Genomic DNA, 24624 nt, shown 5'->3' on the forward strand with positions numbered 1-24624 from the left:
CTGTTTAAGAGACATATATTTAATAATCTGAAGTTTGTCTGAAAACTATGAATTTAATGTCTCTTGACAAAGCCAGTGGGCGAAACGCGTTGGGACTGCTTTGTACAATAAAGAATAAAGCAAGAAATAATAGAAGATTCAAGACTCTACAGAAGTCTATTTTGAATATTGTGCTTGCCACCTTGGTATCCCAGTTGCCTCTATACTTGATTTTTATTTGATCCTTCACTGGGTCCTACCCCTCTTAATTTATCATAGCCTAATAGAAAGCATTAATACTATGCCTTCTATTAGGACCTCAGCACGGCTACCTCTATCACTGGATCTGTTAAGAGCCGGAGCTGCGTTTGCTCATTTTACTGAGGTAGAAGCAGATCTCTCTAGAATCCATCAACACTGGTTTGGCTGAACATTTTCAAAACCTTCCAAGCACTCAAGCTTGGCCCAAAGAGATGTCTTCTATCCGAGGCTTGGGGTCACAATGCAGCCAGTTTTCAGTGTCAATCCCTAGAATAAAAGTAACCCCAAAGGAAGAGTGTTCCCCTGAGCATTCTACAGCAGGGGCCATCAAACTGCAGCCCTCCAGATGTCCATGGACTACCATTCCCATGAGCCCCTGTTCTTCAGAGTGCTTGGAGTACAACTGTGATTGGAACCCTGAAGTCTCAAGATTCTGCTTCACATCCCGGTTTGATTAAGAAATTGTGGGCTACTTGGAAGGGTCCATATGAGGAGGAGGGGGAGGGGGAGGAAAGCACACTCAGCTATTCCTGGAATAATGCAAGTGGCTTACTGATTTTACCCTACTCTGGTGGTCTTGGGTTCGTGTACGTTCCCCCCAGCATTTCTCCGAGGCTGCCATTGTAACTGCCTGCGTTATATATAGGGATGCCAACCTCAAGGTGGTGAATAGAGATTTCCTGGAATCGCTAGGCAACAGGGATCAGTTCATAGCTGCTTTGGAAGGTAGAATCTATGTCCCTTCCACACCTATACCTCTTCCACCTCAAGCTCCACCCCCAAAGTCTCCAGGTATTTCCTCACCTGGAGCTGGCAACCCTAAGAACTGAGAGAAAAGGGAATAGTATATACGAAACAGAAAGGTGTCTATATCTGAGCATGCACAGAGTGCCTTCTTCCCATCAGTCCCAGCCAGTCCCTACAGTAACATGAGAGATTAAAACCAAGCCCACCCAAAAAGTTAGAGGGTGCCTCCCCACCACTCATTTTTTAAAACTGTGTGAGAAATGTGGAGATTTTTTAAAGGGAACTCAAGAAGTTGCATTTTTGCAGCTGCAGGACTCCCCAGTCCCTTTTACTACTGCTTCATTTTACCTTTCCATCGAGGGTCTCTTTGTTTGCTGCAGGTTGGGGGGAGGGTCTATCCTTCAGAGGAATGAAACTGGGAAGCGTGATGAGACCCCCAGCATTACCGGCTTCACACATGCATGCACAGTGCTTGGGTGGGAAATTCACCATCCGGCCCACACGCAGGAGAAGGCCATGAGCAGGCCAGGAATGGGGTGGGCGGGCCAGCCTTGGGACCGCAGACACCGGGGTTCCTCTCTGGAGTCTGGGAACAGCAGTGAGGTCAAGCAGTTCAGAAGTTTAAGTCCAAGTCCAATGGCACCTTTAAGACCAACAAAGAGGACTGTTGTTACTGTATGTCAATACGGAATTTGCTAGGAATCTGCTCCACAGTTCTCCTTGCATAGCAAGGAGTTTTTAAAACTGTTGTTGTTGTTATGTGCGAAGTCGTGTCCGACCCATCGCGACCCCATGGACAATGATCCTCCAGGCCTTCCTGTCCTCCACCATTCCCCGGAGTCCATTTAAGTTTGCACCGACTGCTTCAGTGACTCCATCCAGCCACCTCATTCTCTGTCGTCCCCTTCTTCTTTTGCCCTCGATCGCTCCCAGCATTAGGCTCTTCTCCAGGGAGTCCTTCCTTCTCATGAGGTGGCCAAAGTATTTGAGTTTCATCTTCAGGATCTGGCCTTCTAAAGAGCAGTCAGGGCTGATCTCCTCGAGGACTGACCGGTTTGTTCGCCTTGCAGTCCAAGGGACTCGCAAGAGTCTTCTCCAGCACCAGAGTTCAAAAGCCTCAATTCTTTGATGCTCGGCCTTCCTTATGGTCCAACTTTCGCAGCCATACATTGCAACTGGGAAGACCATAGCCTTGACTAAACGCACTTTTGTTGGCAGGGTGATGTCTCTGCTTTTTAGGATGCTGTCTAGATTTGCCATAGCTTTCCTCCCCAGGAGCAAGCGTCTTTTAATTTCTTTGCTGCAGTCCCCATCTGCAGTGATCTTGGAGCCCAGGAAAATAAAATCTGTAGTATGTTTAAAAAGTGAGTGGGGTGAAGTAAGTTGGGGTAAGTTGGGGGAGCTGGTGTAAACTGGCCAGTCTTATCGGGTGGAAAAGAATAATGTTTTATAACCTTTTACTGGGTGCCACCCCCCACCCCACCCCAGCTGAATTCCTTGACCTTTAATTGCTGCAGACTGGGAAGATTAACAGGGCTGAAATCCTGCATCTCCCTCTGGATATTAGTAGTTAGAACACAGAAGGGATAAAGAGACCAAGCTGGTTAATCCAGCACTGGGTGAGATTGTGGCGTCCAGTGGTTAGAGCACAACAGGCCCCTCTTCTCCTGGGTTGTCTTTCTCAAGGAGGGTGAAGGCAGACATTGGCTGTTTTCTCTGGCCCAGGTTGCTGTAAGGTCAGGAACGCACAGTCCCTTCTGCAGACAGCAGGGTTGTCAGTGAAGAGGGTTGTCTCCACCCAAATTGCAAGCTTGGGGGACAGAATTACAGTCTGGGAGGGGAGAACGCTTTGTTTTCTTTCATCCTGACCTTCTACCTCCTCCACAGTTCAGTTCGACTCCTCTGTGAGACTCAATAGAACTAGCATTTAGGGAACATGAAAGCTTTAATAGCAAGAGTTCTCACATGTACCTCCCTGGATCTGAACACTGTAATCGCTCCCACAGGAGACTTTGTGACTAGCATTCAACTGGGTCTGAAGTTGTACTACAAAATTTGAGTCCAATGGCACCTTTAAGACCAATAAGGATTTATTCAAGGCGGGAGCCCATCTTGGTTGGTCTTAAAGGTGCCGTTGGACTCAAATTTTCTTGCAGCTAGTAGTTTCTTTCAAAATGAAAGGTGAAACTTAGACAGGACTTTGAGCTGGTTACTCAGCAGCAGGATAAAAGCACTCTGTACATGCTCAGAGCACTTTTCTCTGCAGTGCTTAGAGCACTGCTGTGGGAAGCATGAGGGAGGATGGGGCTGGGAGGAGTCCAAGGCATCTGGTAGTATCACACCAGTAGACTACCAGAGGACAGCAAGATGTGCAGGTCCAAAGCAGGCTCTTGTCAGATGAAAAGGAGCGCCAAATTTTATGCTTTTGCAGCTGATCATGAGGAAAACCTTCTGGTAGACTGTGGCCTGCAGATTAACCACCTCTCTCTCTCTCTCTCTCTCTCTCTCTCTCTCTCTCTCTCTCATCCTCTTCCACTTTCAATGGCAGCCACTCTGCCCCTCATTGGGAGCAAATCACCTTGCTTTATGGCACAAGTGTCCCACAAAACACACACAAACACATGCTCACGCCCACAGTTCTTTAATACCTGGATGAGTGTGTCCTTTTAAAATAAGGCATCCATTTTCCAGCTTCAGTATCTCTGCAGTGAAAAAGATTCCCCCCCCCACTTTCCCCCTTGGAAGGGCTTCCTTATCTTCAACAGCTGCAGAACAGGCATAAATTCAACAGGTGAAGATGCCCTTACCATCTTGAAGAGGGCCTAACTGCAACCATATGTATTTCTGCTTGTACAGACTGTCTGTGGAAGACAGAATCATAGAGTTGGAAGGGGCCATACAGGCCATCTAGTCCAACCCCCTGCTCAACGCAGGATCAGCCCTAAGCATCCTAAAGCATCCAATAAAAGTGTGTATCCAACCTTTGCTTGAAGACTGCCAGTGAGGGGGAGCTCACCATATCCTTAGGCAGACTAAATCATTGCTGAACTACTCTGACTGTGAAATTTCCCCCCTAATATCTAGCCTATATCGTTGTACTTGTAGTTTAAACCCATTACTGCATGTCCTCTCCTCTGCAGCCAGCAGAAACAGCATCCTGCCCTCCTCCAAGTGACAACCTTTCAAATACTTAAAGAGGGCTATCATGTCCCCTCTCAACCTCCTTTTCTCCAGGCTGAACATTCCCAAGTCCCTCAACCTATCTTCATAGGACAGTGAGGTGCAGTGGTCAGAGCAGAATACTCTTGTCAGGGCTTTTCGGGGAGACGCTGGAAAGGAATGGTCTTGCCTGGGTCAACCAAGCCCTGGAACCTATCGTTCCCCATCCTGTATTTCTCTCCCTTTTGAGGCCGGTGTTTGTGTGTGTGCCGAGGGGGGGGGCTACTCGCCTGTCCCCCCCCCCACTTCAGGGAGAAGCTGGGCGCCAGGCGTCCGGGGGTCCCTCCTCCTTGCTCTCGTAGCAACCATTCCCCCACTTGGCCCTCTTCCTCCCGCGGAAAGGCCATCGGGCTCCATGGGGGCTGCGGTTGCGCGGGGGACGCGGCGTTCCTTCGCTCCCACCTTTTCTGGGCGTGGAGACCCTCTTCTCCGCTCCCACCCCTCGCGCCATCCAGACAGCCGTCTCAACCCCCTGCTGAAACACAAGCCGACGTGGGCCTCCAGCTGGGACTGGGGGAGGCAAAGCTGAGGCCTTATGGGGATGTGGAGCCTACTTGTGGATGGGGGGGGGGGGGCGCTGAAGAGTCTTCGTTGCACGCACGCCAGACCTTTCGTTGTAATATGAGATCCTTGAGGCTTCGGCTGGCGAGCCTGCCTCGATATGAGCGGTGCGGGAAGGAAGTGCGCTTCACGCATGTTCAGAGGCACTCTTTTCGGCAGTCACTTCGCAAACGCGGAAGTGTTAACAGGCATTGTAGAGAAATTTAACAGGCATTGTAGAGAAAGGGCAGACTTAGAAAAACATGACGCCTGCCTTATACTGAGTCAGGCCAGATTGATCTTTCCATCCAAATACTGTTCCTTAACAAGAGATTCCGGGAACGGAACCCGGTCGGGGAGTTTTTGGCTACCGCCGAAGTTACAGCCACCACTCGGGCTCAGTTTACTTATCCCATTCTTTTCTGCCCGGTTGGCTGCCCTCTGAATCTTGAGTCATCTGCGCAGTCAGAAATGCAACCGGTGGAGTTTCCTCGTCAGAAGGGGAGGGAGAGGCTCACATGCTGAATTTCCGCCTGTGGACTAAAATGCCTTGCTGACTGTCCCAAGAGCCTCGGTCCAGAAACGAAGGAAGTAGAGTCGGAAGACACACACACCCCTCGCCTGCCTAGGGAAAAGCCCCGAAATGTAGAACGGTCTCTTCCCCATCTGCCCCTCTGGGCCTTGCACTGATTCTCTGCCAGTGACGTCCAGAAACCCAGGCTGGGTCCCTCCCAACACGTCCAGCCCCAGAAAGCTCCCACCCTTGTAAACATCAGCAAAGGGGGCCCAAGAGGGTGGGGCTCCTGACACATCTTTCCCAACGACTTGGGCTCTATAGAGCCAAGAGCTGGGGGGGGGGGGGGGAGAGACAGGATGGAAACGAGGGCTTTAAGCAGAACAGGAGGGACACAGCCATCTCCAGCCGCTTTCCACACATCAACAAAACAGCATTAGAAACCTTTTTTCCTCATCTCAAACATATGTTGGGTGTGAGTGGATATAAATACACAGCACTATAGGGGGGGGAATCTCTTTGTACATGCCTAGGAATCCTTGTTTATAGCTTCTTCAACTGTCCGAGACCTAGGAATAAAATGGGCCAAATCTACATCTGTGCTCTTGGAAGGGACTGCTAGTGACTGTTACACACAACCTTCATATTCAAAAACCCAGTTCTTGTAGCCATCCGTTGCTAGAGGCTAAAAGCAAGGGGTGTATATTGTAATATTTGAACATCCAGGTCATGTTTTATTATAGTTCCAGGGTAGCAGCATCTGGAGCAGTTCCACCCCAGGATTTACTTAGGGCTGTGGGTGAGTGGCTTGAGGAGGTTGTTAAGAAGGGTTGTGTTAGGTCTTGTCCATTAAGTTTCCCTAAGAAACCCTCTGCATATTCCTGAATGACTGCGACATCTTTCAGATATTCACATCATGTGAATTACCAACAAGATAATTTTAGAGAGGAGCAAACCAACTATGTCATTAGAAGGGAAGATATTACTGCTAAAGCTCATGCGACCGTATTTGCTAGAAAAATTATTAATGCTCAGTATGGTCAGCGGCAAAAGGAAACGTGGTCGCCAAAGGATCCGCTGGCTCAACACGATCAAAGCCAATATAGGGATGACCATGAACCAACTAAAAGAAGCAGTCAGAGACAGGGGCACATGGCGAAGACTTTTCTATAGAATCTCTGAGGGTTGGACATGACTGAATGGATGAAATCATCATCATCATCATCTGTTTGGAGCGATGACAAATTTTGTCTGAGGAAGATCGCATGCACTCAAAAGGCACACCATGAATAAATCTTTGTTAGTCTTTAGGGTGCTATTGGACTCCATTCTTGTGAGATGAGTTAGGCAGAAAGAGAGTGGCAGGCCCTCCATATGAGAACCCATCCAGCATCCATTACTGAGTGAGGATTTGAACCCAGATCAAAGTCAGACCACTACACTCCTGTGGATCTAACAGGCCAGCTTCTCAAATTCAATTGGAGGGGGTGGGAACAGCTTGTGTTTATTAGCAGTTTGGCAATAGTTCTGTTTTTATTGTTTGAATTTAGAATGTCAGTTTTTCTATGTGAAATTTACATTGAAATGTGGGAACTTTTATCTTGGAATGTAAAATTTTAAGTGATTTAAATTTCATGGCTTTGAGATTTTGTCAAATATGAAATCTGATATATGAGACACAGTTAAATATGAAATGCCATTGCATGCCAACTATAAAATGCTGTCAAACAGCACAAAAAACAGATATTTCAGATGTCTCCTGCCAGCATCAAAGATTTGACAAATATAATAAAACATGCAGAGGATGTGTACATTGATTACTGTCAGGCTGCTTCTGTAGCCTACTTTTGGCAACCTTATTATTATTGTTGTTGTTGTTGTTGTTGTATTTATATCCCGCCTCCCCCCGAAGGCTCGAGACGGCTTACATAACCCCATCCCTTAGAAACCATAAGGTAACAATAAGTTCCAATAATTTTACAATAGTTGGTGATCAATTGGACCACAGTGGCAACAATGATGGCTTGGTCTAACTCATTTAGTCTCCGCATCCTCAACTACGGGAGGGGGGTTGACACTCTCTATCAACTATAAGCCTGGCGGAAGAGCTCCGTCTTACAGGCCCTGCGGAATGCTGGTAATTCCCGCAGGGCCCTCCAAAACGTCCTCTCATTGACAGACTTGCTCAGGTTTTGCAAGCTGAGGGTCATAGCTGCTTTGTTTGGGCCAATCCACTTCATGTTGGGTCTTCCTCTTTTCCTGCTGCCTCCTTTTCCTAGCATTATTATCTTTTCTAGTGACTCTCATCTCATAATACGACCAAAGTACGATAGTCTCACAGCTTAGCTATTATTACTTCTAAGGAGATTTCAGGGCTTGATTTGATCTAGAACCCAGTTATGATTCAGAAAATCCTCAGGCAAATCTTTGAAATTATTATGAGAAGAATAACAGGGTGAATAAAAAAATTAATTTGTTTCAGTCCTAGTTGTTCTTATGGGAGGACAAACATGATAATCATCTTTCACCAGCTGGGGGCCCTTGAAGAATCATGAACAATTCTAAATCCCACCTTATTCCTTAAAATCCCCCCCCCTTTCAGGATTCGGTAGTGCTCAGGACTGAGGCATGGTAATATCCTTCCCCACTTTAACTGGCCCTCAGTTACTCTTAACATTATGTGCCTCTTGGGGTATCCTCCTGAGCATCTTTTCTTGTGCAGCGAAGGTGCAAGTCTACGGTTGCCAACTCCTGGTTGGGAAATTCCTGGAGGTTTAGGGATGATTGCCTTGGGAAGGAAGGGAACTCAGCACACGGGAGGCCATAAATTCCACTCTCTGAAGTGGTCCTTTTCTCCAGGGGAACTGACTACTTTAAGTTGTGATTAGTTGTGATTTTTATTGACTGACCAAGCCCACCTGAAGCCTGGTAACCATAATTTACAGTTTTATCTTTCACCCCTTGGGAGTCCTCTGACTATGTAGAGACCCCCTATGTCAGGAGTGGCCAAACTGTGGCTCTCCAAATGTCCATGGACTACAGTTACCATGAGCCCCTGCAGGGACTCATGGTATCTGTAGTCCATGGACATCTGGATTGCCGCAGTTTGGCCACCCTTGTCCTACATTGCTATTTTCAACCCAGTTGTGTTTGTCCTTGACTGGTTAATCTTCAAAGATGCCCCATGATAAGAGGGGGGGGGGAAATATACAGTAAAGATTATATATACATAGACAGTGTTGACTAATGACGGCTCCAGGGACCGTGCTGTTAACTGCCCTCACCCCAGCCCTTAGATGTAACTGTTGTTGTGCATTTTGCTTTGCATGCAATAGATATAGAAAAGATAAATGAGCATCTTAACAGTCCCGAGAAAGAATTATTTCAGACCCCAGAGTCCATCAGGCACGGAACAGGCTGTTCCTGTTATTCAGATTTCTCCTTCCACTGCATTAATCGGCCAATTTGAAGTTATCAACTTTCCCTTTGCAGGGTTCTTGGAAAGAGCAGGAGGGAAGATGTCCTCAAAGGCCAAAGCCCAGCATTCAGGATGAGCAGTGGCGGAGCAGAGTTCTTCCCCATAACACAGTGTAACGGTTAGAACATCAGACTAGTAGCTGGGAGACCCAGGTTTAAATTCCTTATTGCCATGAAACAAACTGAATGACTGTGGGCCAATCACTCGCTCTCAGCCTAATCTACCTCTCAGGGAAGATAACACAGAGCAGCCGAAAGAGCCATGTAATCTGCCCCAGGCTCCTTGGAGGAAAAGCAGGGTAGAAACATGCTATTTAAAGAAGTAATAAATTGGTAAGTAGAACAAAAAAAACCCGAAGGGAAGTAGAAAGAGTTCTTGGAAACTTTCTGATCCCCCAGATAAGTACAGCCAACCTCCTCGTATCTGTAGATGAGTCCATGAGCATCAAGGTGCTCTTGAGTCCCAAGTCTTCTGCTTTGGTGTAGAGAGCCAGTTTGGTGTAGTGGTTAGGAGTGTGGACGTCTAATCTGGCAATTCTGCGCTCCCCCACCTGCAACCAGCTGGGTGACCTTGGGCTCGCCACGGCACTGATAAAACTGTTCTGACTGAGCAGTAATATAAGGGCTCTCTCAGCCTCACCCACCTCACAGGGTGTCTGTCGTGGGGAAAGGAAAGGAAGGTGATTGTGAGCCACTCTGAGCCTCCTTCAGGTAGGGAAAAGCGGCATATAAGAACCAACTCTTCTTCTTCCTTCAGAATTTTTAATCCCAGGCCAAGTTGAGCTGCATTCAGATGTCACGATATACCATCACTTATAAACTCTGGGTTGATTAAAGTCCAGTTAGCTGGGGGTGTTCAAATGCAAACCCATGAGAAGGGGATATTTGTGGTCAACATCTAACCAGGATTTCAGACTTGTGTTGGTTGCTGGTTTGTCAGTGGTGGAAAGTGCCATGAAATGGCAGCTGACCTATGGCAACCATGTAGGGTTTTTAGGGAAAGAAACATTCAGAGATGGTTTGCCATTGCCTATCCTCTGCATAGCAACCTTGGACTGCCTCAGTGGTCTCCCATCCAAGTACTGACCAGTACCAACATGGCTGTGCTTAGCTCCCAAGGTCTGACAAGATCAGGCCAGCCAGGGCCATCCAAATCAGGGAAGTGGGTTTGTTAGAGGGTTTATGCTCATTGTGCTTTGTTGTGATGTCTGAGTTCACCAGCCACAGTTGAGTAGCACTCCTCCCTGTTTGTTCCTTACACCTGGGTGTAGTCTGCATGGGGCTTTTTACCCACTTCCAGCTTGAATAAATCCCTCCCGTTTACACTGAATTCAATTTCCATTTTGATTTTGGGCACTTTAAATTTTCCCTCTGCAACATGTATGATTGATCCAGGGTGACCCTACCTTTCCCCCGCGATATCCAGAAGTTGATATAACACTCGATATCTGAAAAATCACCATCAGTAAGTGTGCAGATTTCTGCTTTTTGCAAATTAACTTCTTTCTCCATGCCTCATAGCAAAGCAGTCTTCCCTGATTGTCCAGGACGTCAGTTCAATGATTTCCTGGTTCCTGGTTGCTAGACTTGTCTTCAAGTGAGTGCGCTTCAGAAGCCCTAACTTCTCTCAGCAGAGATTTGCCTTTTGGATTTATTCCCCCCCCCTCTCCTCTGTTGTCTCTAATCCTCTCCCCCCATTCAAGAAAAGAAAGAGACTCCTGCTGCGCTTGGCTCCCCTCTCTGCTCTGAGCTTCCCCAATCAAGTGCAGAACACTTTCTGTTTCAATTGGGGCAGGGGGGTAGAGGAAGACCCGAGTTCAAATCAATCTGAATTCAGCAGGATCCACAAAAGAAAAAAAAAACAAAGTAAGTGTAGAATAAGCCCTGGTAAACAAACCACAATTTGTTGCACAAGCCATTGTTTAAGCATGCTACGGTTGGCTTATCCTGACGTCTGAGGGCAACCTGACTCATTGTCGGAAAAGAAAAGAACAAAAGCAACATCTAAACAGAGGCCTCCAAGTTTTTTCAGCCTGCAGGTGCCTTTGGACTACTGAAACAGCATGGAAGGCACATCAACAGAATGGTTATAAAAAAGAAAGCTACCTCAGTAGGCAAAGCCAGACACAAAACAACCGCTGCAGGTTACTTGCAATCACACAGCGAAGACCTTTGCGTTGTGGTGGCAGCTACTGCCAAATCAACGGTTTTAACAGTTTGCACAGTCAATCAAATTTCCAGTGGCCAGTCAAACGCCTTGCTGGGAAAAAGCCCCACCTATTTTCTAGAAACATCTGGCAGGCACTAGGGCACCTGTAGGCACAACTTTGGGGCCCCCAGAATAGACTTTCACTGACCGAAAAGGTAGATAACAAGATCACCCAGAATCAATTCTACGGTTCCATGTTGCTTGTTTCATTTCATTCATCATTGTTAATCTAAGTTATCTGTTCTGTTTCTGTTCTGTTTTATGTGAACCGCCCTGAGCCTTTGGGGAGAGTGGTATACAAATATAATAAACAAACAAACAAACAAATAAAATAATCCTACTAGCAAGGAAAATGTCACTGCAATTATGGGAATTACCGTGAAGCATGTTTCTGGGCATCGAGCACAAACATGAAGCTTAGGCATGCACACTCACTGACACACACAAATGGGCAAAAGATGTGCTTATTTTGTCATCTCTAATGAGAGAAAAATAGGGCTTCACTTGCCAGGTTTTGGCAATCAGGGGCTGAACCTCAAGTGAATGTAAAATGGAACTGGATGGGGAGCTGAATGATCTCATCTCATTCCCATACCAGATACGAATGAGAAGCAAGCAAGAAAACATAGAATGGAATTTAAGTACCCTGTTCCGCTAGTTTTTGCATCCAAGGAAGAGGTTCAGGGGCACGGCCTCCCCCCTCCCCACCGAACAGTGTAGACGTGTGGAACTGGATGGCTTGTCGCGAAGTGAGAGATCCACGTCAAAGAACTTGTGACTCTCCCGCAAAGGCCCACGGTCGTGTCTCGGAGGGCCTGTCCACAGTGAAGGAATTTATTGCAGCTCAGTGCAGAGTTGAAGCTGATTTAACCAGCAGATGACTCCGGAGTACAGAGACCGAAAACATCTGGGGAGCAGCGATGGCAGTGCCAGAAATGTTCCTCGCTGCACAGTTCAAACTGGGTTGCTTGGAGGAGAGGCAAAATGAAGCCAAAGGGTTGTCTAAGCTGCAGCATCGCTGTTGCGGGGAACATGCGATGTGACTCAGGATGAAGAGAGGAGCTTCTGAGCACGTGCAGAGTGAAAAGCTTCACCTGAGCCAGAACGCACAATGTAAGGACAAAAGGCCCACAAACATGTGCAGAATGCCTGCCCCTCGCTGCAATAATCTGTCAGTTCCCAAAGCTCAGAGGGTATCAGTTGCAGGCTGGCATGAGCCCAGGCGTCAGTCCCAGGCAAAACAAGACATCCCTGTGATCACTTACAGTAGAAAAACAAGCTGGAAACAGAACTTAGTTAACCAAGTTAAGTTATTGCACCGGAGGACTTCTGAGCATAAGCAGAGTGCCTTTCCATGGAACAACAGCAACATTCCAATGTCCCTTTGTCTTTAGAGAAAGGGTCAGAGGGCATGGGAGCCTATTAATTCGCTCCTTTCCCCAACTTCCTTGCAACTTTTTAACCGCTAAGAATCTGTCCTTCCCATATACTTTGGCATCATTTGCCCGATGGGCACATTTATATGCCAAGATGGCTTTTTGTTTGTTTGTTTGTTTCAAACTGGCTCAGGAGGTAGTGTCGGTGGTGGGAGGGGGCCAGTTCTGTGGCTGTGAATTTCATTTTGCAGAGAATATTGCTAGACTGTCTCTCCTTGGACTCCTTCCTTCCTGCCTCCAGGTCTGGGTCACGGAGGAGAAAGCTGGGCCACAGATGTCTTGGGTTCCGCTTCCCAAGCTTGTGAAAGGAGTGGAGCCCAGTTGTCGTGTCTAAATGTGTGTAGTAGGGGGGAGGGTTGTCTGCCTGTGTGGGTGCTGTTGAATCTCCAGGGTTTGTGGACTTGGTTGTAGGCCTGGGAAAGTTATCGGGGTCCTGTGATTAGAGCCAGGTGGATGTGGGTGAAGGGCAGGGCTCTTGTCAGCCTCTTCTCCCACCTCCCCACCCCTTGGGAGGTGAGTCAGCCCAGGAAGAATCTGGTGAGTTCATCTGCTCTGTCCCCGCAGCAGGGGCCCCGCCCTGGGCCAGCTCCTTATTCCAGAGGCCAGGAGCCAAGCTGACCCAGAGAAACAGCTGGGCCCACTCTGCATGAACCTACTGTCCAACCTGGCCCCAATTCTCTGCTCTCATTGACCTTGTTCTTCATGCAACCAACTCGACCCCTAGCTTTAGAACAACTCCCCGACGGGCTCTGACCACTAGGAACTGTTGCTTCCGCAGCTCTTTGCTTGTTTATTATGGAATCCTCTTCTGTTTGTCCCCCTCCCCCATCCCTGTCTCCCTACTGCAACATCCGTGTCTCTAGAAACCAGGCTCGTTTTTGCTCCAGGTCTCTCCTTGAGATCAGAGTGACGGTCTCCAGATCCAACCAAGACTGGAGCTTCATAACAGCTAAGATTAACCCCGACATATTTTACTGTCCAGGGCTCAACCCTGTAACGTGTGACATAGTAATAAAGAGGGTGTTTCTGCACGTGGGCAAAGTGTAACTGAATATTTAACATAGACAGCAAGAATGAATCTTGGCCTGCTTTGTGACTAGTCTGGGGACTTATTGCTCATACTTGAATTTCATCTTCAGAGATATTAATCATTTCCAGAGTCAGTCCTGCACTACTTAATGGCCAGTTCTTTTACTTTCCCCCCACGACATCTCCAGAAAGAAGGATCAGATTCACGAGTAGGCACGGGCTTGACAATGTAAGGCAGGGGTAGTCAAACTGCGGCCCTCCAGATGTCCATGGACTACAATTCCCAGGAGCCCCTGCCAGCGAATGCTGGCAGGGGCTCCTGGGAATTGTAGTCCATGGACATCTGGAGGGCCGCAGTCTGACTACCCCTGATGTAAGGAGTCACTGCCAGTCAGATCAGACAGTCTAAGTCTGCTTTGGGTAGAAGGAAAATTTTTAATGGTAGGAAAACAGAGCAGCACATGTGCAAAAACACACAGAATCAGTCCCTGACTTCACCAGTATCAAGTGCTGAAGAAGAGCTAGGCCTCCTGCCTCTTGAAACCCACAGCTTGGGGATCTCTATCTAAAACCTTTGAGAGCAGCTGCCAGTCAGAGGAGGCATTTCTGATCTGGACTGAGAGCGACTTACGCAGTAGCAAACAGGTTCATTGGCTCCTGGATCTATTTTAATGCAAACTGTAATCCCTGTGAACAAGGGCTTTTTTGGAATATGTACAGTGCATAGAAGGCTGTCAGCATTCACTTTTGGCCAAGGTGCATGTAACTTGACCTGACCTGTGGATTTCCCAGGCTAGCCTAATCTCATCAGATCTTGGAAGCTAAGCAGGGTCGGCCCTGACTAGTGTTTAAAGGAGAGACCTCCGAGGAAGCCTGTGATGGCACCAAGACAGGCAATAGCAAACCACCCCTGAACGTGTCTTGCCTTGAAAACTCTACAGTGTTGCCATAAATCAGTTGCAACTTGAGGGCACTTTACACACAGGTGTCCCTGGGGATTCATAAACAGATCTGCCAGCATATAATCTAGCGGAGGTGTCAAAAATTTCCCATACCTGGCATGACATTGTATGGCACACATGACTTGGTCTGATAAAGTGATATTAATGTCAGATACAAATGTAACAAATGAATTTGACACCTCCCTATCTACAGCAAGAAAGGAGGGCTGTGTGTAGTGTTGGGTGAGAGAAGAATATCAGCTGGAGCTTTGAGGAAGGGGGGTTTTGTAACCCACTTTGAGTCTCAGAAAGGAGGACCCGTAAGCAGAAGAAGAAGAAGAGTTGGTTCTTATATGCCGCTTTTCCCTACCCGAAGGAGGCTCAAAGCGGCTTACAATCGCCTTCCCTTTCCTCTCCCCACAGCAGACACCCTGTGGGGTGAGTGAGGCTGAGAGAGCCCTGATATCACTGCTCGGTCAGAACAGTTTTATCAGTGTTGTGACGAGCCCAAGGTCACCCAGCTGGCTGCATGTGGGGGAGCGCAGAATCGGACATGGCATGCCAGATTAGAAGTTTGCACTCCTAACCACTACGCCAAATTGTCTCTCTAAAAGAAATAAACTCTCTGCACCTGCGAAATTTGTAGAAACTTGCTCCCTTCTCATGGTTCCGTTTTACAATTTCTGTGAAATGTTAGGTAGTTTGCTTTGCTTAGTTTGTGGTGTTTCTGGAGATCAGTTGTAATTACAGGAAAACTTCAGGCCCCACCTTGGATGTAGTAACTTGGCTTGTCAGCCTCCTGTAATTAGCACTGATCTTCAGGCTACCAGACTAGAAGAGTTGGTTCTTATATGCTGCTTTTCTCTACCTGAAGGAGTCTCATAGTGGTTGACACCTTCCCTTTCCTATCCCCACAACAGACACCCTGTGAGGTAGTAGAAGAGTTGGTTCTTTCATGCTGCTTTTCTCTACCCAAAGGAATGTCAAAGCAGTTTACAATCACCTTCCTTTCCTCTCCCCACAACAGACACCCTGTGAGGGAGGTGAGGCTGAGAGATCCCTGATATTACTGCTCGGCCAGAACAGCTTTATCAGTGCTGTGGTGGTGAGCCCAAGATCACCCAGCCAGCATGTGGGGGAGGAGCGGGGAATCAAACCCAGCTCACCAGTCTGGGCTCCTAACCACTACACCAGGGGTAGTCAAACTGCGGCCCTCCAGATGTCCATGGACTACAATTCCCAGGAGCCCCTGCCAGCATTCGCTGGCAGGGGCTCCTGGGAATTGTAGTCCATGGACATCTGGAGGGCCACAGTTTGACTACCCCTGCACTACACCAAGCTGGCACCAGTTCCCTGGAGAAAATAGCTGTTTTGAGGGTCAATTCTATGGTGCAATACCCCTCTGAATTTCTTCCCTTCTCCAAACCCTGCCCTCTCCACATATAGTTCAGCTGCAGTCTGGACAATTCTTGGGAGATTTGGAGATGAAACCTGAGGAGAGTATAATTAGGGAGAGATTTTCCCTAGAATCTGTGGTATACCATCGAGCAGGGGTGGCCAAACCGTGGCTCTCCAGATGTCCATGTAGTGCAATTCCCACAAGCCCTGCCAGTAGGTGTTGGTAGGGGCTCATGGGAATTGTAGCCCGTGGACATGTGGAGAGTCACGGTTTGACCACCCCTGCCATGGAGTTTGCCCTCTGTAGTTGCCACTTTCTCCAGGGGAACCGACCCCCTCGTTAATCCAGCCACGAAGTTCTACTGCTCTGCCACAGCAGATGATGGAGACCAGGCTGGTTCCTCCTTTTGGAACACCTCCTATTTAGCTTTCTCCAGGGGACAAAATGTGCTGAGGGTTGAGCAGACCGGATCCTTTCTCCCGTGGGATGCAGTTCCCACTGCAGCTGTGGGGCACGAGGGCAAGATGGTCAAAAGGATACTGCGGAAGTGGGGCCACAAATGCCGTCTGCACAGCTGCACGTCTCTGAGCCTGGAGTGGGAACGGAAGGAGGGACGGAAAGAAAGAGATGTCTTCTCTCTCTCTCTCTCTCTCTCAGCCCCCACTCCTGTTCTCAACAGAGACTTTGATGATAAAACAGAAAAACGAGCTACATTTCTTGTTCTAACATCCTGGCAAAGGCTGCCTTTCCTCTTTGGCGATCTGGGACTAGGCTGAGCAGGGTTCCCTGCACAAAGGGAAAGTGGGGAGAATCTGCTGAAAGGCAGGTAACATCACAGGGAGTCTGGCACAGTCTGGAATTCGGGCACCCCCCACATGCTGCCCTCAGCCCCCCCCCCCCCCCCGTGCTGAGTGTTTTGGTGCCTCCTCCTCATTTTGGAGGTCGCTTCATTGGAATCGTAACACGAGCAACTAGTCTGGTCCCTTGAGCAGCTGGGCTGATCCAGCAGAGGTCTGGCTGTACACAGTAGACCCCACTGGCTAATGGCAGCTTTCCAACCTAAATTAGGGGAACCACGTGGCTTCAGCGGGGAACTCTTTCTCAAGGAACTCTATCAAGGCTTAATTGGAGCCAGAGCTTCACCAGGGCCGAGCAGCCAAGATTGTTTAGAGTGCTTTGGAAGTTATGAAGCACTTGTAAAATGCCTAACAGCACCGGGAGTCTAGAGGCACCATAAGACTAACAAAGTAATGCATTCCACTTCCAGTGGTCATGAGTCAGTATTTACTTGTCATGGGTTGTGTGTATAACATAGCCAGGAGATACGTTTGGGGGTGGTTTGCCATTGCCTGCCCCTGCGTCACAATCCTGTTGGAGGTTGCCCTTCCAACCCTGGCTTTGTTTCCGAGATCTGACAGGACCTGGGCCCATTCCGCACACATAGGATAATGCACTTTCAGTTTGCTTTGGCAGCTGCAGTTTCCTGCACAGAACAGGAAAATCTACTTCTAAAGTGAATCGTAGAATCATAGAAGATAGAGTTGGGAGGGACCTCCTGGGTCATCTAGTCCAACCCCCTGCACCATGCAGGACACTCACAACCCTATCAAAGGAGAGACTCCTTGGAGAAGAGCCTAATGCTGGGAACGATTGAGGGCAAAAGAAGAAGGGGATGATAGAGAATGAGGTGGCTGGATGGAGTCACTGAAGCAGTCGGTGCAAATTTAAATGGACTCCGGGGAATGGTGGAGGACAGGAAGGCCTGAAGGATCATTGTTCATGGGGTTGCGCAGGGTCGGACACGACTTTGCACTTAACAAAAACAACAGCACATTTTATTCAAGGTATGCGCTTTTGTGTGCCTGCACACTTCCTCAGATATAAAATGTGGCTGGTCTTAAAGGTGCCCCTGGACTCTAAATGTGTCCTCATGTGGGTCTCTCATCTGAAAAAAGCCTTGTTGTTGTTAGGTGCTCTTCTCCAGGGAGTCCTTCCTTCTCATGAGGTGGCCAAAGTATTTGAGCTTCATCTTCAGGATCTAGCCTTCTAAGGAGCAGTCAGGGCTGATCTCCTCTAGGACTGACCGGTTTGTTCGCCTTGCAGTCCAAGGGACTCGCAAGAGTCTTCTCCAGCACCAGAGTTCAAAAGCCTCAATTCTTTGACGCTCGGCCTTCCTTATGGTCCAACTTTTGCAGCCATACATTGCAACTGGGAAGACCACAGCCTTGACTAGACGCACTTTTGTTGGCAGAGTGATGTCTCTGCTTTTTAGGACGGTGTCTAGATTTGCCATAGCTTTCCTCCCCAGCAGCAAGCGTCTTTAATTTCTTTGCTGCAGTCCCCATCTGCAGTGATCTTGGAGCCCAGGAAAATAAAATAAGCCTACAGACAAGAATATTTAACATATCTAGGCTGCAATAATGCCATCAATGTCCCACACATACAAAAAAAAATTGGGAGTTGGCAGGGAACTTTGGACCTGCATGAATTAGAATTTCCTTTGTGTAGGCTGACTTCAAAAAAAATGTCTGTACTGAATGTCTGGGGAACCTGAGGTGAAATGTGTATTTATAGTGGGAGGAAGATGGTCATGTCTGTCCTAAGATTCTAACACTGTGCTTGCCAATATCCAGGTGGGACCTGGAGATCTCCCAGAATTGCAAGTGATCTCTAGGCCAGAGAGGTCAGTTCCCTCAGAGAAAATGACTGCTTTGGATGGCAGACTTTATGGCAGGGGTAGTCAAACTGCGGCCCTCCAGATGTCCATGGACTACAATTCCCATGAGCCCCTGCCAGCATTTGCTTTATGGCATGACTAGTTTCAAAGCCCCTTTATAAAAAGGGGTTTTGAAAGGCGCGTGAGTCCGGCAGGGAGGGAACCCCCAGCTTCGCGCGACTGCCCTGGGAATCGGAGGGACCAATTGGCAGGCGCTTCGCGCCTGCCGATTGGTCCCTCCGATTGTCTGTCGTGAGGAAGGGTCCAACCCGGACCCTTCCTCATCACGGACAAAGCCCACCTCGAGGGGGCTTAACGAATTATTTAGTCCGTGGCGCCCGTGGCGCCACGGGCTGTTTAAAGATGCCCTGCTGTTATCCCTCCCCAGGCTCCACACCAGTTCTCCAGGGATGTCCTAACCCAGACTTGTCAATCCTAGCTAAGACTGCGCAGAACAAAGCTAGAAAGGAAAAGATCCCCATTTAAAAACAAACTCAGTTGTGCCTTGTGCTGGAGAGCGGTGCTGAAACAAATCCGGAGACAGCCTCTGACAGATCTTGGCCAAAGACTCCTTTACTGTCCCTGGCTTGTCTGGCAGAGTCAGCATCTTTGGGAGTTGTTTGCTAATTCATCCACATGTGGGGTCCTGCCCCCTCCCCGCCTTTTCCCCGCCAGGAAAGCAAAGATTTAGGCAATGGGCTAAATTGAATTTTTTTTTTAAAATGTTACCGTTTCTCCTCAGGATTTCCCCACACGCTGAGGGTTGGGGGCCGGCAGGGGCAGAGTGGCTTCTTCCATTACCAGGAAAGTTCTTGGTCGGCCACTGGCGAGTGTGTTGGGGCCCAGTGGTGCTGGCAGTGCTCAGACTTGGCTGTGGTGATGATGACAAGCGCAGACAGTGCACAGCCAGACCTGTGCCTGTGGCAGCAGGCCACGGCCAAACCAAGCTGTCTCTCTGGTACTGGCTGTTCTTGGCCTACCTTTCTCTGGGGCTGTTTTAATGTCCCAGACTGCTGGGGGTGGGCTTCTATCAGATGTATATTAGAATTACCAACTCTGGGTTAGGAAATTTGGGGGGGGGAGAGGTGGAGGCCTAAGAGAGCAGGGCTTGGAGAGAGGCATCAGTGGGATACAATTTTTTGAAGTCCATCTTGCAAAACAGATGTTTTGTTCTGGTCAACTGATCTCCGTTGCCAGGAGATCGTTTGTAATCCTAGGAGATCCCCAGCAACCTTAATTATATACTGTGCCCCAACAGCGCATTCAAGGCCACTGAAGGCATCATATATATGAGATGTTGGTTGCTAGTTTTTGGTACCCTGCTTTGTACTACCTGAAATTGTCCCTAAATGGCTTCCAGTCACCTTCCCTTCCTCTCCCCACAACAGACAACACCCTGTGAGGTGGGTGGGTCTGAGAGAGCTCTGAGAGAACTGTGACTGGCCCAAAGTCACCCAGCTGACTGAATGTGGAGGAGGAGCGGGGAATCAAGCCTGGCTCTCCAGATTACATTAGAAGCAGAAAACCACGGAGGCAGTGGGGGGCTTGGGTGACCAGTGGGTTAAAACGATTACTAAAAGATGGTAGGGAAATGGCAGAGAAACGGAAGGCATTTTGCGGCCTCTGCCTTTACTGTAGCAAGCAGGAGGAGCCTGCCCACTCCAGAACTTCAGAAGGGGTGTCAAAAGACCCAAGTTGGATTGAGGGGATGGGAGAGGAGGTCCCACAGTGGATGGACAAATTAAAAAACGACCGATCACCAGACTGCATACAACCAAGAGCTCTGAAAGAACTCAAAAATGATCTTGTGGATCCCCTGACAAAAATAAGCAATCTATCACTAAAATCCGCCTCTGCGTGGTGGTCGGCAACCTCAGCAAGGTTAAGAGGTAAAAGTATTGGGCGGGGGGCCTGCTGCAGAGCTCAGTGGCCCAGCCAGGGGAGCAGGCTGCTGAGGACAGAACAGCACCTGCAGCACCTCCGAGGGCAAACACCACCATCATCCCTCCCCCCATTCTCCAGAGTAGCGAGACTTACCGTGGGCAGCCCACTCTTCTCCTGCCCGGCTGGAAGTGGCAGTAAGGAGAGGGAGGGCAGGAAAGCTACATGCAGACAGGTGCAGGACTGGATGAACATATGAAGCAGAGGTCCATCAGTGGCTATTAGTCACAAGACCTAGATGGAGCATTTTTTTCTGGGGCAGTGATGCTCTGTATTCTTGGTGCTTGGGGGGGCAACAACAGGACTCCTGGCTGTTGGGCCTCGTGGTGGCACTGGGGATTGGTCACGGTGTTACACAGAGTGTTGGGCTGGATGGGACATTGGCCTGACCCAACAGGGCTTCTCTTATGACGTTGCGTTCTCAGCCTCTGTGGTGTGTAGGCGGTCTTAGCTCTACAGCCTCACCATGCCTTCAAGATGATGGCGTGTATTTAGAGACATGAAAGCATAACTGTAGCTGTTGACCTTGCTGAGGTTGCCTTAACCAGTTTGGTGTAGTGGTTAGGAGTGCGGACTTCTAATCTGGCATGCCGGGTTCGATTCTGCACTCCCCCACATGCAACCAGCTGGGTGACCTTGGGCTCACCACGGCTCTGATAAAACTGTTCTGACCAAGCAGTGATATCAGGACTCTCTCAGCCTCACCTACCCCACAGGGTGTCTGTTGTGGGGAGAGGAATGGGAAGGCAACTGTAAGCCGCTTTGAGCCTCCTTCGGGTAGGGAAAAGCGGCATATAAGAACCAACTCTTCTTCTTCTTCTTCTTCTTAAAGAACTGAAATCAGTGCTATTACACCACTGTAGATGGGCACCATTTTTCTCCTGATTAATAATGGCATGCCGTCAACTTGCCAGTGGGTGAATCAAGGAAAGAGATGAACAAGTGTTTTGCCCATCCTTTCCTCTGCATAGCAGCCCCTTCTTGGCCTCTCATCCAAGTACTAACCGTGGCTGAACAAGTTTAACTTCCAAGTTCTGTGGGGATTGGGCTGGCCTGGGCCATTCAGGGCACTATTTCTCTTCTAATCCTAGGTAATAGTCCTGGCATCTTGACACTATAGCACTAAGGGGCTCCAACTAGGAACAACATTTTGGAGATAAACCTATGCTGACATTTGTAAACAGAAGGGGATTCATCAGCATGATGGAACAAAGCCTCCTGTCCAGCCAGGAAGATCAGAGTTAAATGCTTTCAGAAGCACAATATTCACTCATACCCTGAATCCTTTGCTGTAACCTCACATGCCAGAACAGCAACAACCGAATTGCAGAAAATTGCCCACAATTTTATTCCATCAGACATTTAGCCAGTCTTCTGGAAGCTGTGCACTGCCCCCCTCTGCTCCAGTGGATCTCACAACCCATCACATCAATACCGCAATGCTGCCTAATGGGAGAAATTAAAATTATATTTCATATTATTTTAAATTTAAAAGCCGGTGCACAAGAGCAGCCCTACCTGTGCCAAGGTGATGGGAGGCCAGAGGCACTATGCAAGACAGAAGGGCAGGAGGTCCTCAGAACAGGTTCCCTGGTCCCAATCTAGCAGGAAGTGGATAAGAATTGTGCAAGAGCACAGACATGTGTGTGTGTGTGTGTGTGTGTGTGTGTGTGTGAAGTGCTATCAAGTAGCTTCCAACCCATGTTAACCTTATGAATGAATGACCTCTAAAACGCCACATCATTAACAGCCTTGCTTAAGTCTTGCAAACCGAGGGCCGGCCAGGGCTTCCTTGATTGAGTCCACATCCATTTCATGTTGGGTCCTTTCTTGCTGCCTTCAACTATTCCTAGCATTAGTGTTTGTTTGTTTGTTTTTTGTGATTCTTGTTTTCTTGTAATGTGCCCCTAGTACAAAAGCTTTAGTCATTGTAATTTTTAGCTGTGGTTGGGGAAATACCTGGAGACTCTGCAGGTACAGGAATGGGCAGGATTTGGGGCAGGGAGGGACCTCAATGGAGTCCAATGCTATGGAGTCCACCCTCCAAAGCAACCATTTTCTCCAGGGGAACTGATCTCTGCCACCTGGAGATGAGCTATAAAACTGGGGGATCCCCAGGTCCCACCTGTGGACTGGCACCCCTAGGATCATTCAACCTTGAATTGGAGCATTTCTCTGCAGGTTGTGCCCCTTATAAATTAGGTGAGTTGGGGAGTTTTGCTTGGATCTTCTGCCAGTGGCATCAAGCTGCACTAAGGTCTCCCCACCTCAACAAACAACCTCCCAATCTGTTAAATGTAAATCAAAGGTGCAAATCAGTCAATTACAAGATATCTAATGTGATCAAAGCAACAGCATCTATATGCAGGTTTATGCTTTTCCCCACATAGAATGCTACCGTGTTTAAAAATGCCCATGAGGCACTCTAGTCAGGCCATGGACACACTGTCCAAATTGCAACAGAGATCTGAGGTTCTAGCCATCGTTTTAGCAGGGCAGGGCACAACCAAGCTATAAACCAGATGGGGTGGTGCTGCCCTCTGCTGACAGGATCGCAACATTCCAGTGAAACTGGGATTTTGCAGGGGAGAGCTCTGAAAGCCCCATATGAATGGGAGCTGTAGAGCTGGAGCAAAAGGAATTTCACTCTTTCCCCTTTTCAAATGCCCCCTCTAGGCTACCTTACAACCTAGCTGGGTGTGGGGAAGATGCCAATCCCCCCCACACTTGGGTTTAAAGCAGTGAGGGTGGGATGGATACACCATTGAGAAAAATGGAGCAGGGAGAAGAGTTAAAAAGCTCTTCCCAGCACAGCAGACCCTTCTCCATATCAGACCCCTTGAGGGTGTTTTTGGAACCCAAAGTACACATTTGGAATTCCAGTCAGCAAAGGCCTGAAGATTGATGTATTATAAATTCAAGATGGGGATCTAGCCATAAATCTGCAACTCTGTTTGCCCACCTTTTTCCTGAACTGTTTTGAATGCCAATAAGAGTGGGAGAGGAACCACCAAAAAGCTTGAAAAAAAGAGCCACCTTTGGGAGACCTGAGGCAGTTTGCCTGGGAGAGAGCCTCTTCTTCCCTCTTTTCCCTGCAAACTCGACAGGAAACAATACCCTTCTTCAGAGACATGGAAAAATGCCATAAGAAAGAAAGAAAGAAAGAAAGAAAGAAAGAAAGAAAGAAAGAAAGAAAGAAAGAAAGAAAGAAAGAAAGAAAGAAAGAAAGAATATGAAAGAAAGAAAGAAAGAATATGAAATAATATGAAATAATATGAAATGAACAATTACAGAAAGAAAGAAAGCATTCTGGTTCTCCAGAGACATTTGGAATCAATCAATGCCAAATCCGCCACATTAAAGGCCAGCACAAGCCCATACTTGGCACACATATCTTCCAAGCCTCTGTACCTAGGATCCAGCCCTGAAACCTGACCCAAGAACAGCAGGATGAAAAAAGAAAAGAGCAAACCCATTTGTAATTGCTATTAAAGGCTAGACTGGTGGGAAGGATTGGGAGCTGGCTGGGACTCACTGGCCTGGCTACACCGGCTTCACTGCATAGAAAACCCCCCACCGTTGGTCCCCATCCGAACAACGTTCCAGCTTTTCTCTCCACCCAGAGGCCATGGCATCAAATTCGTCCTTGGAGAACTCCTGCAGTGTGTGAGGGATGGGGGTGCGGGAAGAAAAGACAGGCATTTTTCACACTACCTACCAGAAAGCAGGAAAACAATTTTTGTAGTGGCCCTGCAGTGTAGAGGAAATGAAGGAAAATGCCCCCATTCCTACCCCAGGTGGAAGAGAAAGACACCTCAAAGCAGGGGTAGTCAACCTGTGGCCCTTCAGATGTTCATGGACTACAATTCCCATGAACCCCTGCTGGCAGGGGCTCATGGGAATTGTAGTCCATGAACATCTGGAGGGCCACAGGTTGACTACCCCTGCCTCAAAGCAAAAGATGACTCTGATAATTTGGGGAACAGTTACTTCACATCTGCGTTCCTTTGCTTTGGGTTCCTATCTAAGAGGAGAGGCAGTTGAAGGAGTGCTTGGTTGCCTGGCAACCACTGACAAACTTCTTCCTTATCTGGCCCCAGCAAAACTGCCGAGCGACCCATAACTTGCAAACTGCAGCCCAGAGTGGTTTAATTGTTTGATGTATGGGCTCATGGCAGTTTCCAGATTGGGAGAGTGGGGACTGTGCCACAGAGGG

The 24624-nt window shown here is 48.3% G+C and overlaps 1 protein-coding gene across 2 annotated transcripts in view; it reads right to left on the minus strand.

The window, feature by feature from the left end:
• Nucleotides 1-21732: 21732 nt before the first annotated feature.
• LOC143833108 (uncharacterized) overlaps nt 21733-24624 on the minus strand; it is a 31902-nt gene continuing 29010 nt past the window's right edge. For both annotated transcript variants that reach the window (XM_077328526.1, XM_077328516.1), the window contains exon 12: nt 21733-24065. In XM_077328526.1, the coding sequence (XP_077184641.1) occupies nt 23952-24065 (114 nt within the window). In that variant the 3' untranslated portion in view covers nt 21733-23951. The remainder of the gene's footprint in view (nt 24066-24624) is intronic.

Source organism: Paroedura picta, chromosome 1, assembly GCF_049243985.1.
Source record: "Paroedura picta isolate Pp20150507F chromosome 1, Ppicta_v3.0, whole genome shotgun sequence".
Lineage (NCBI taxonomy): Eukaryota > Metazoa > Chordata > Lepidosauria > Squamata > Gekkonidae > Paroedura > Paroedura picta.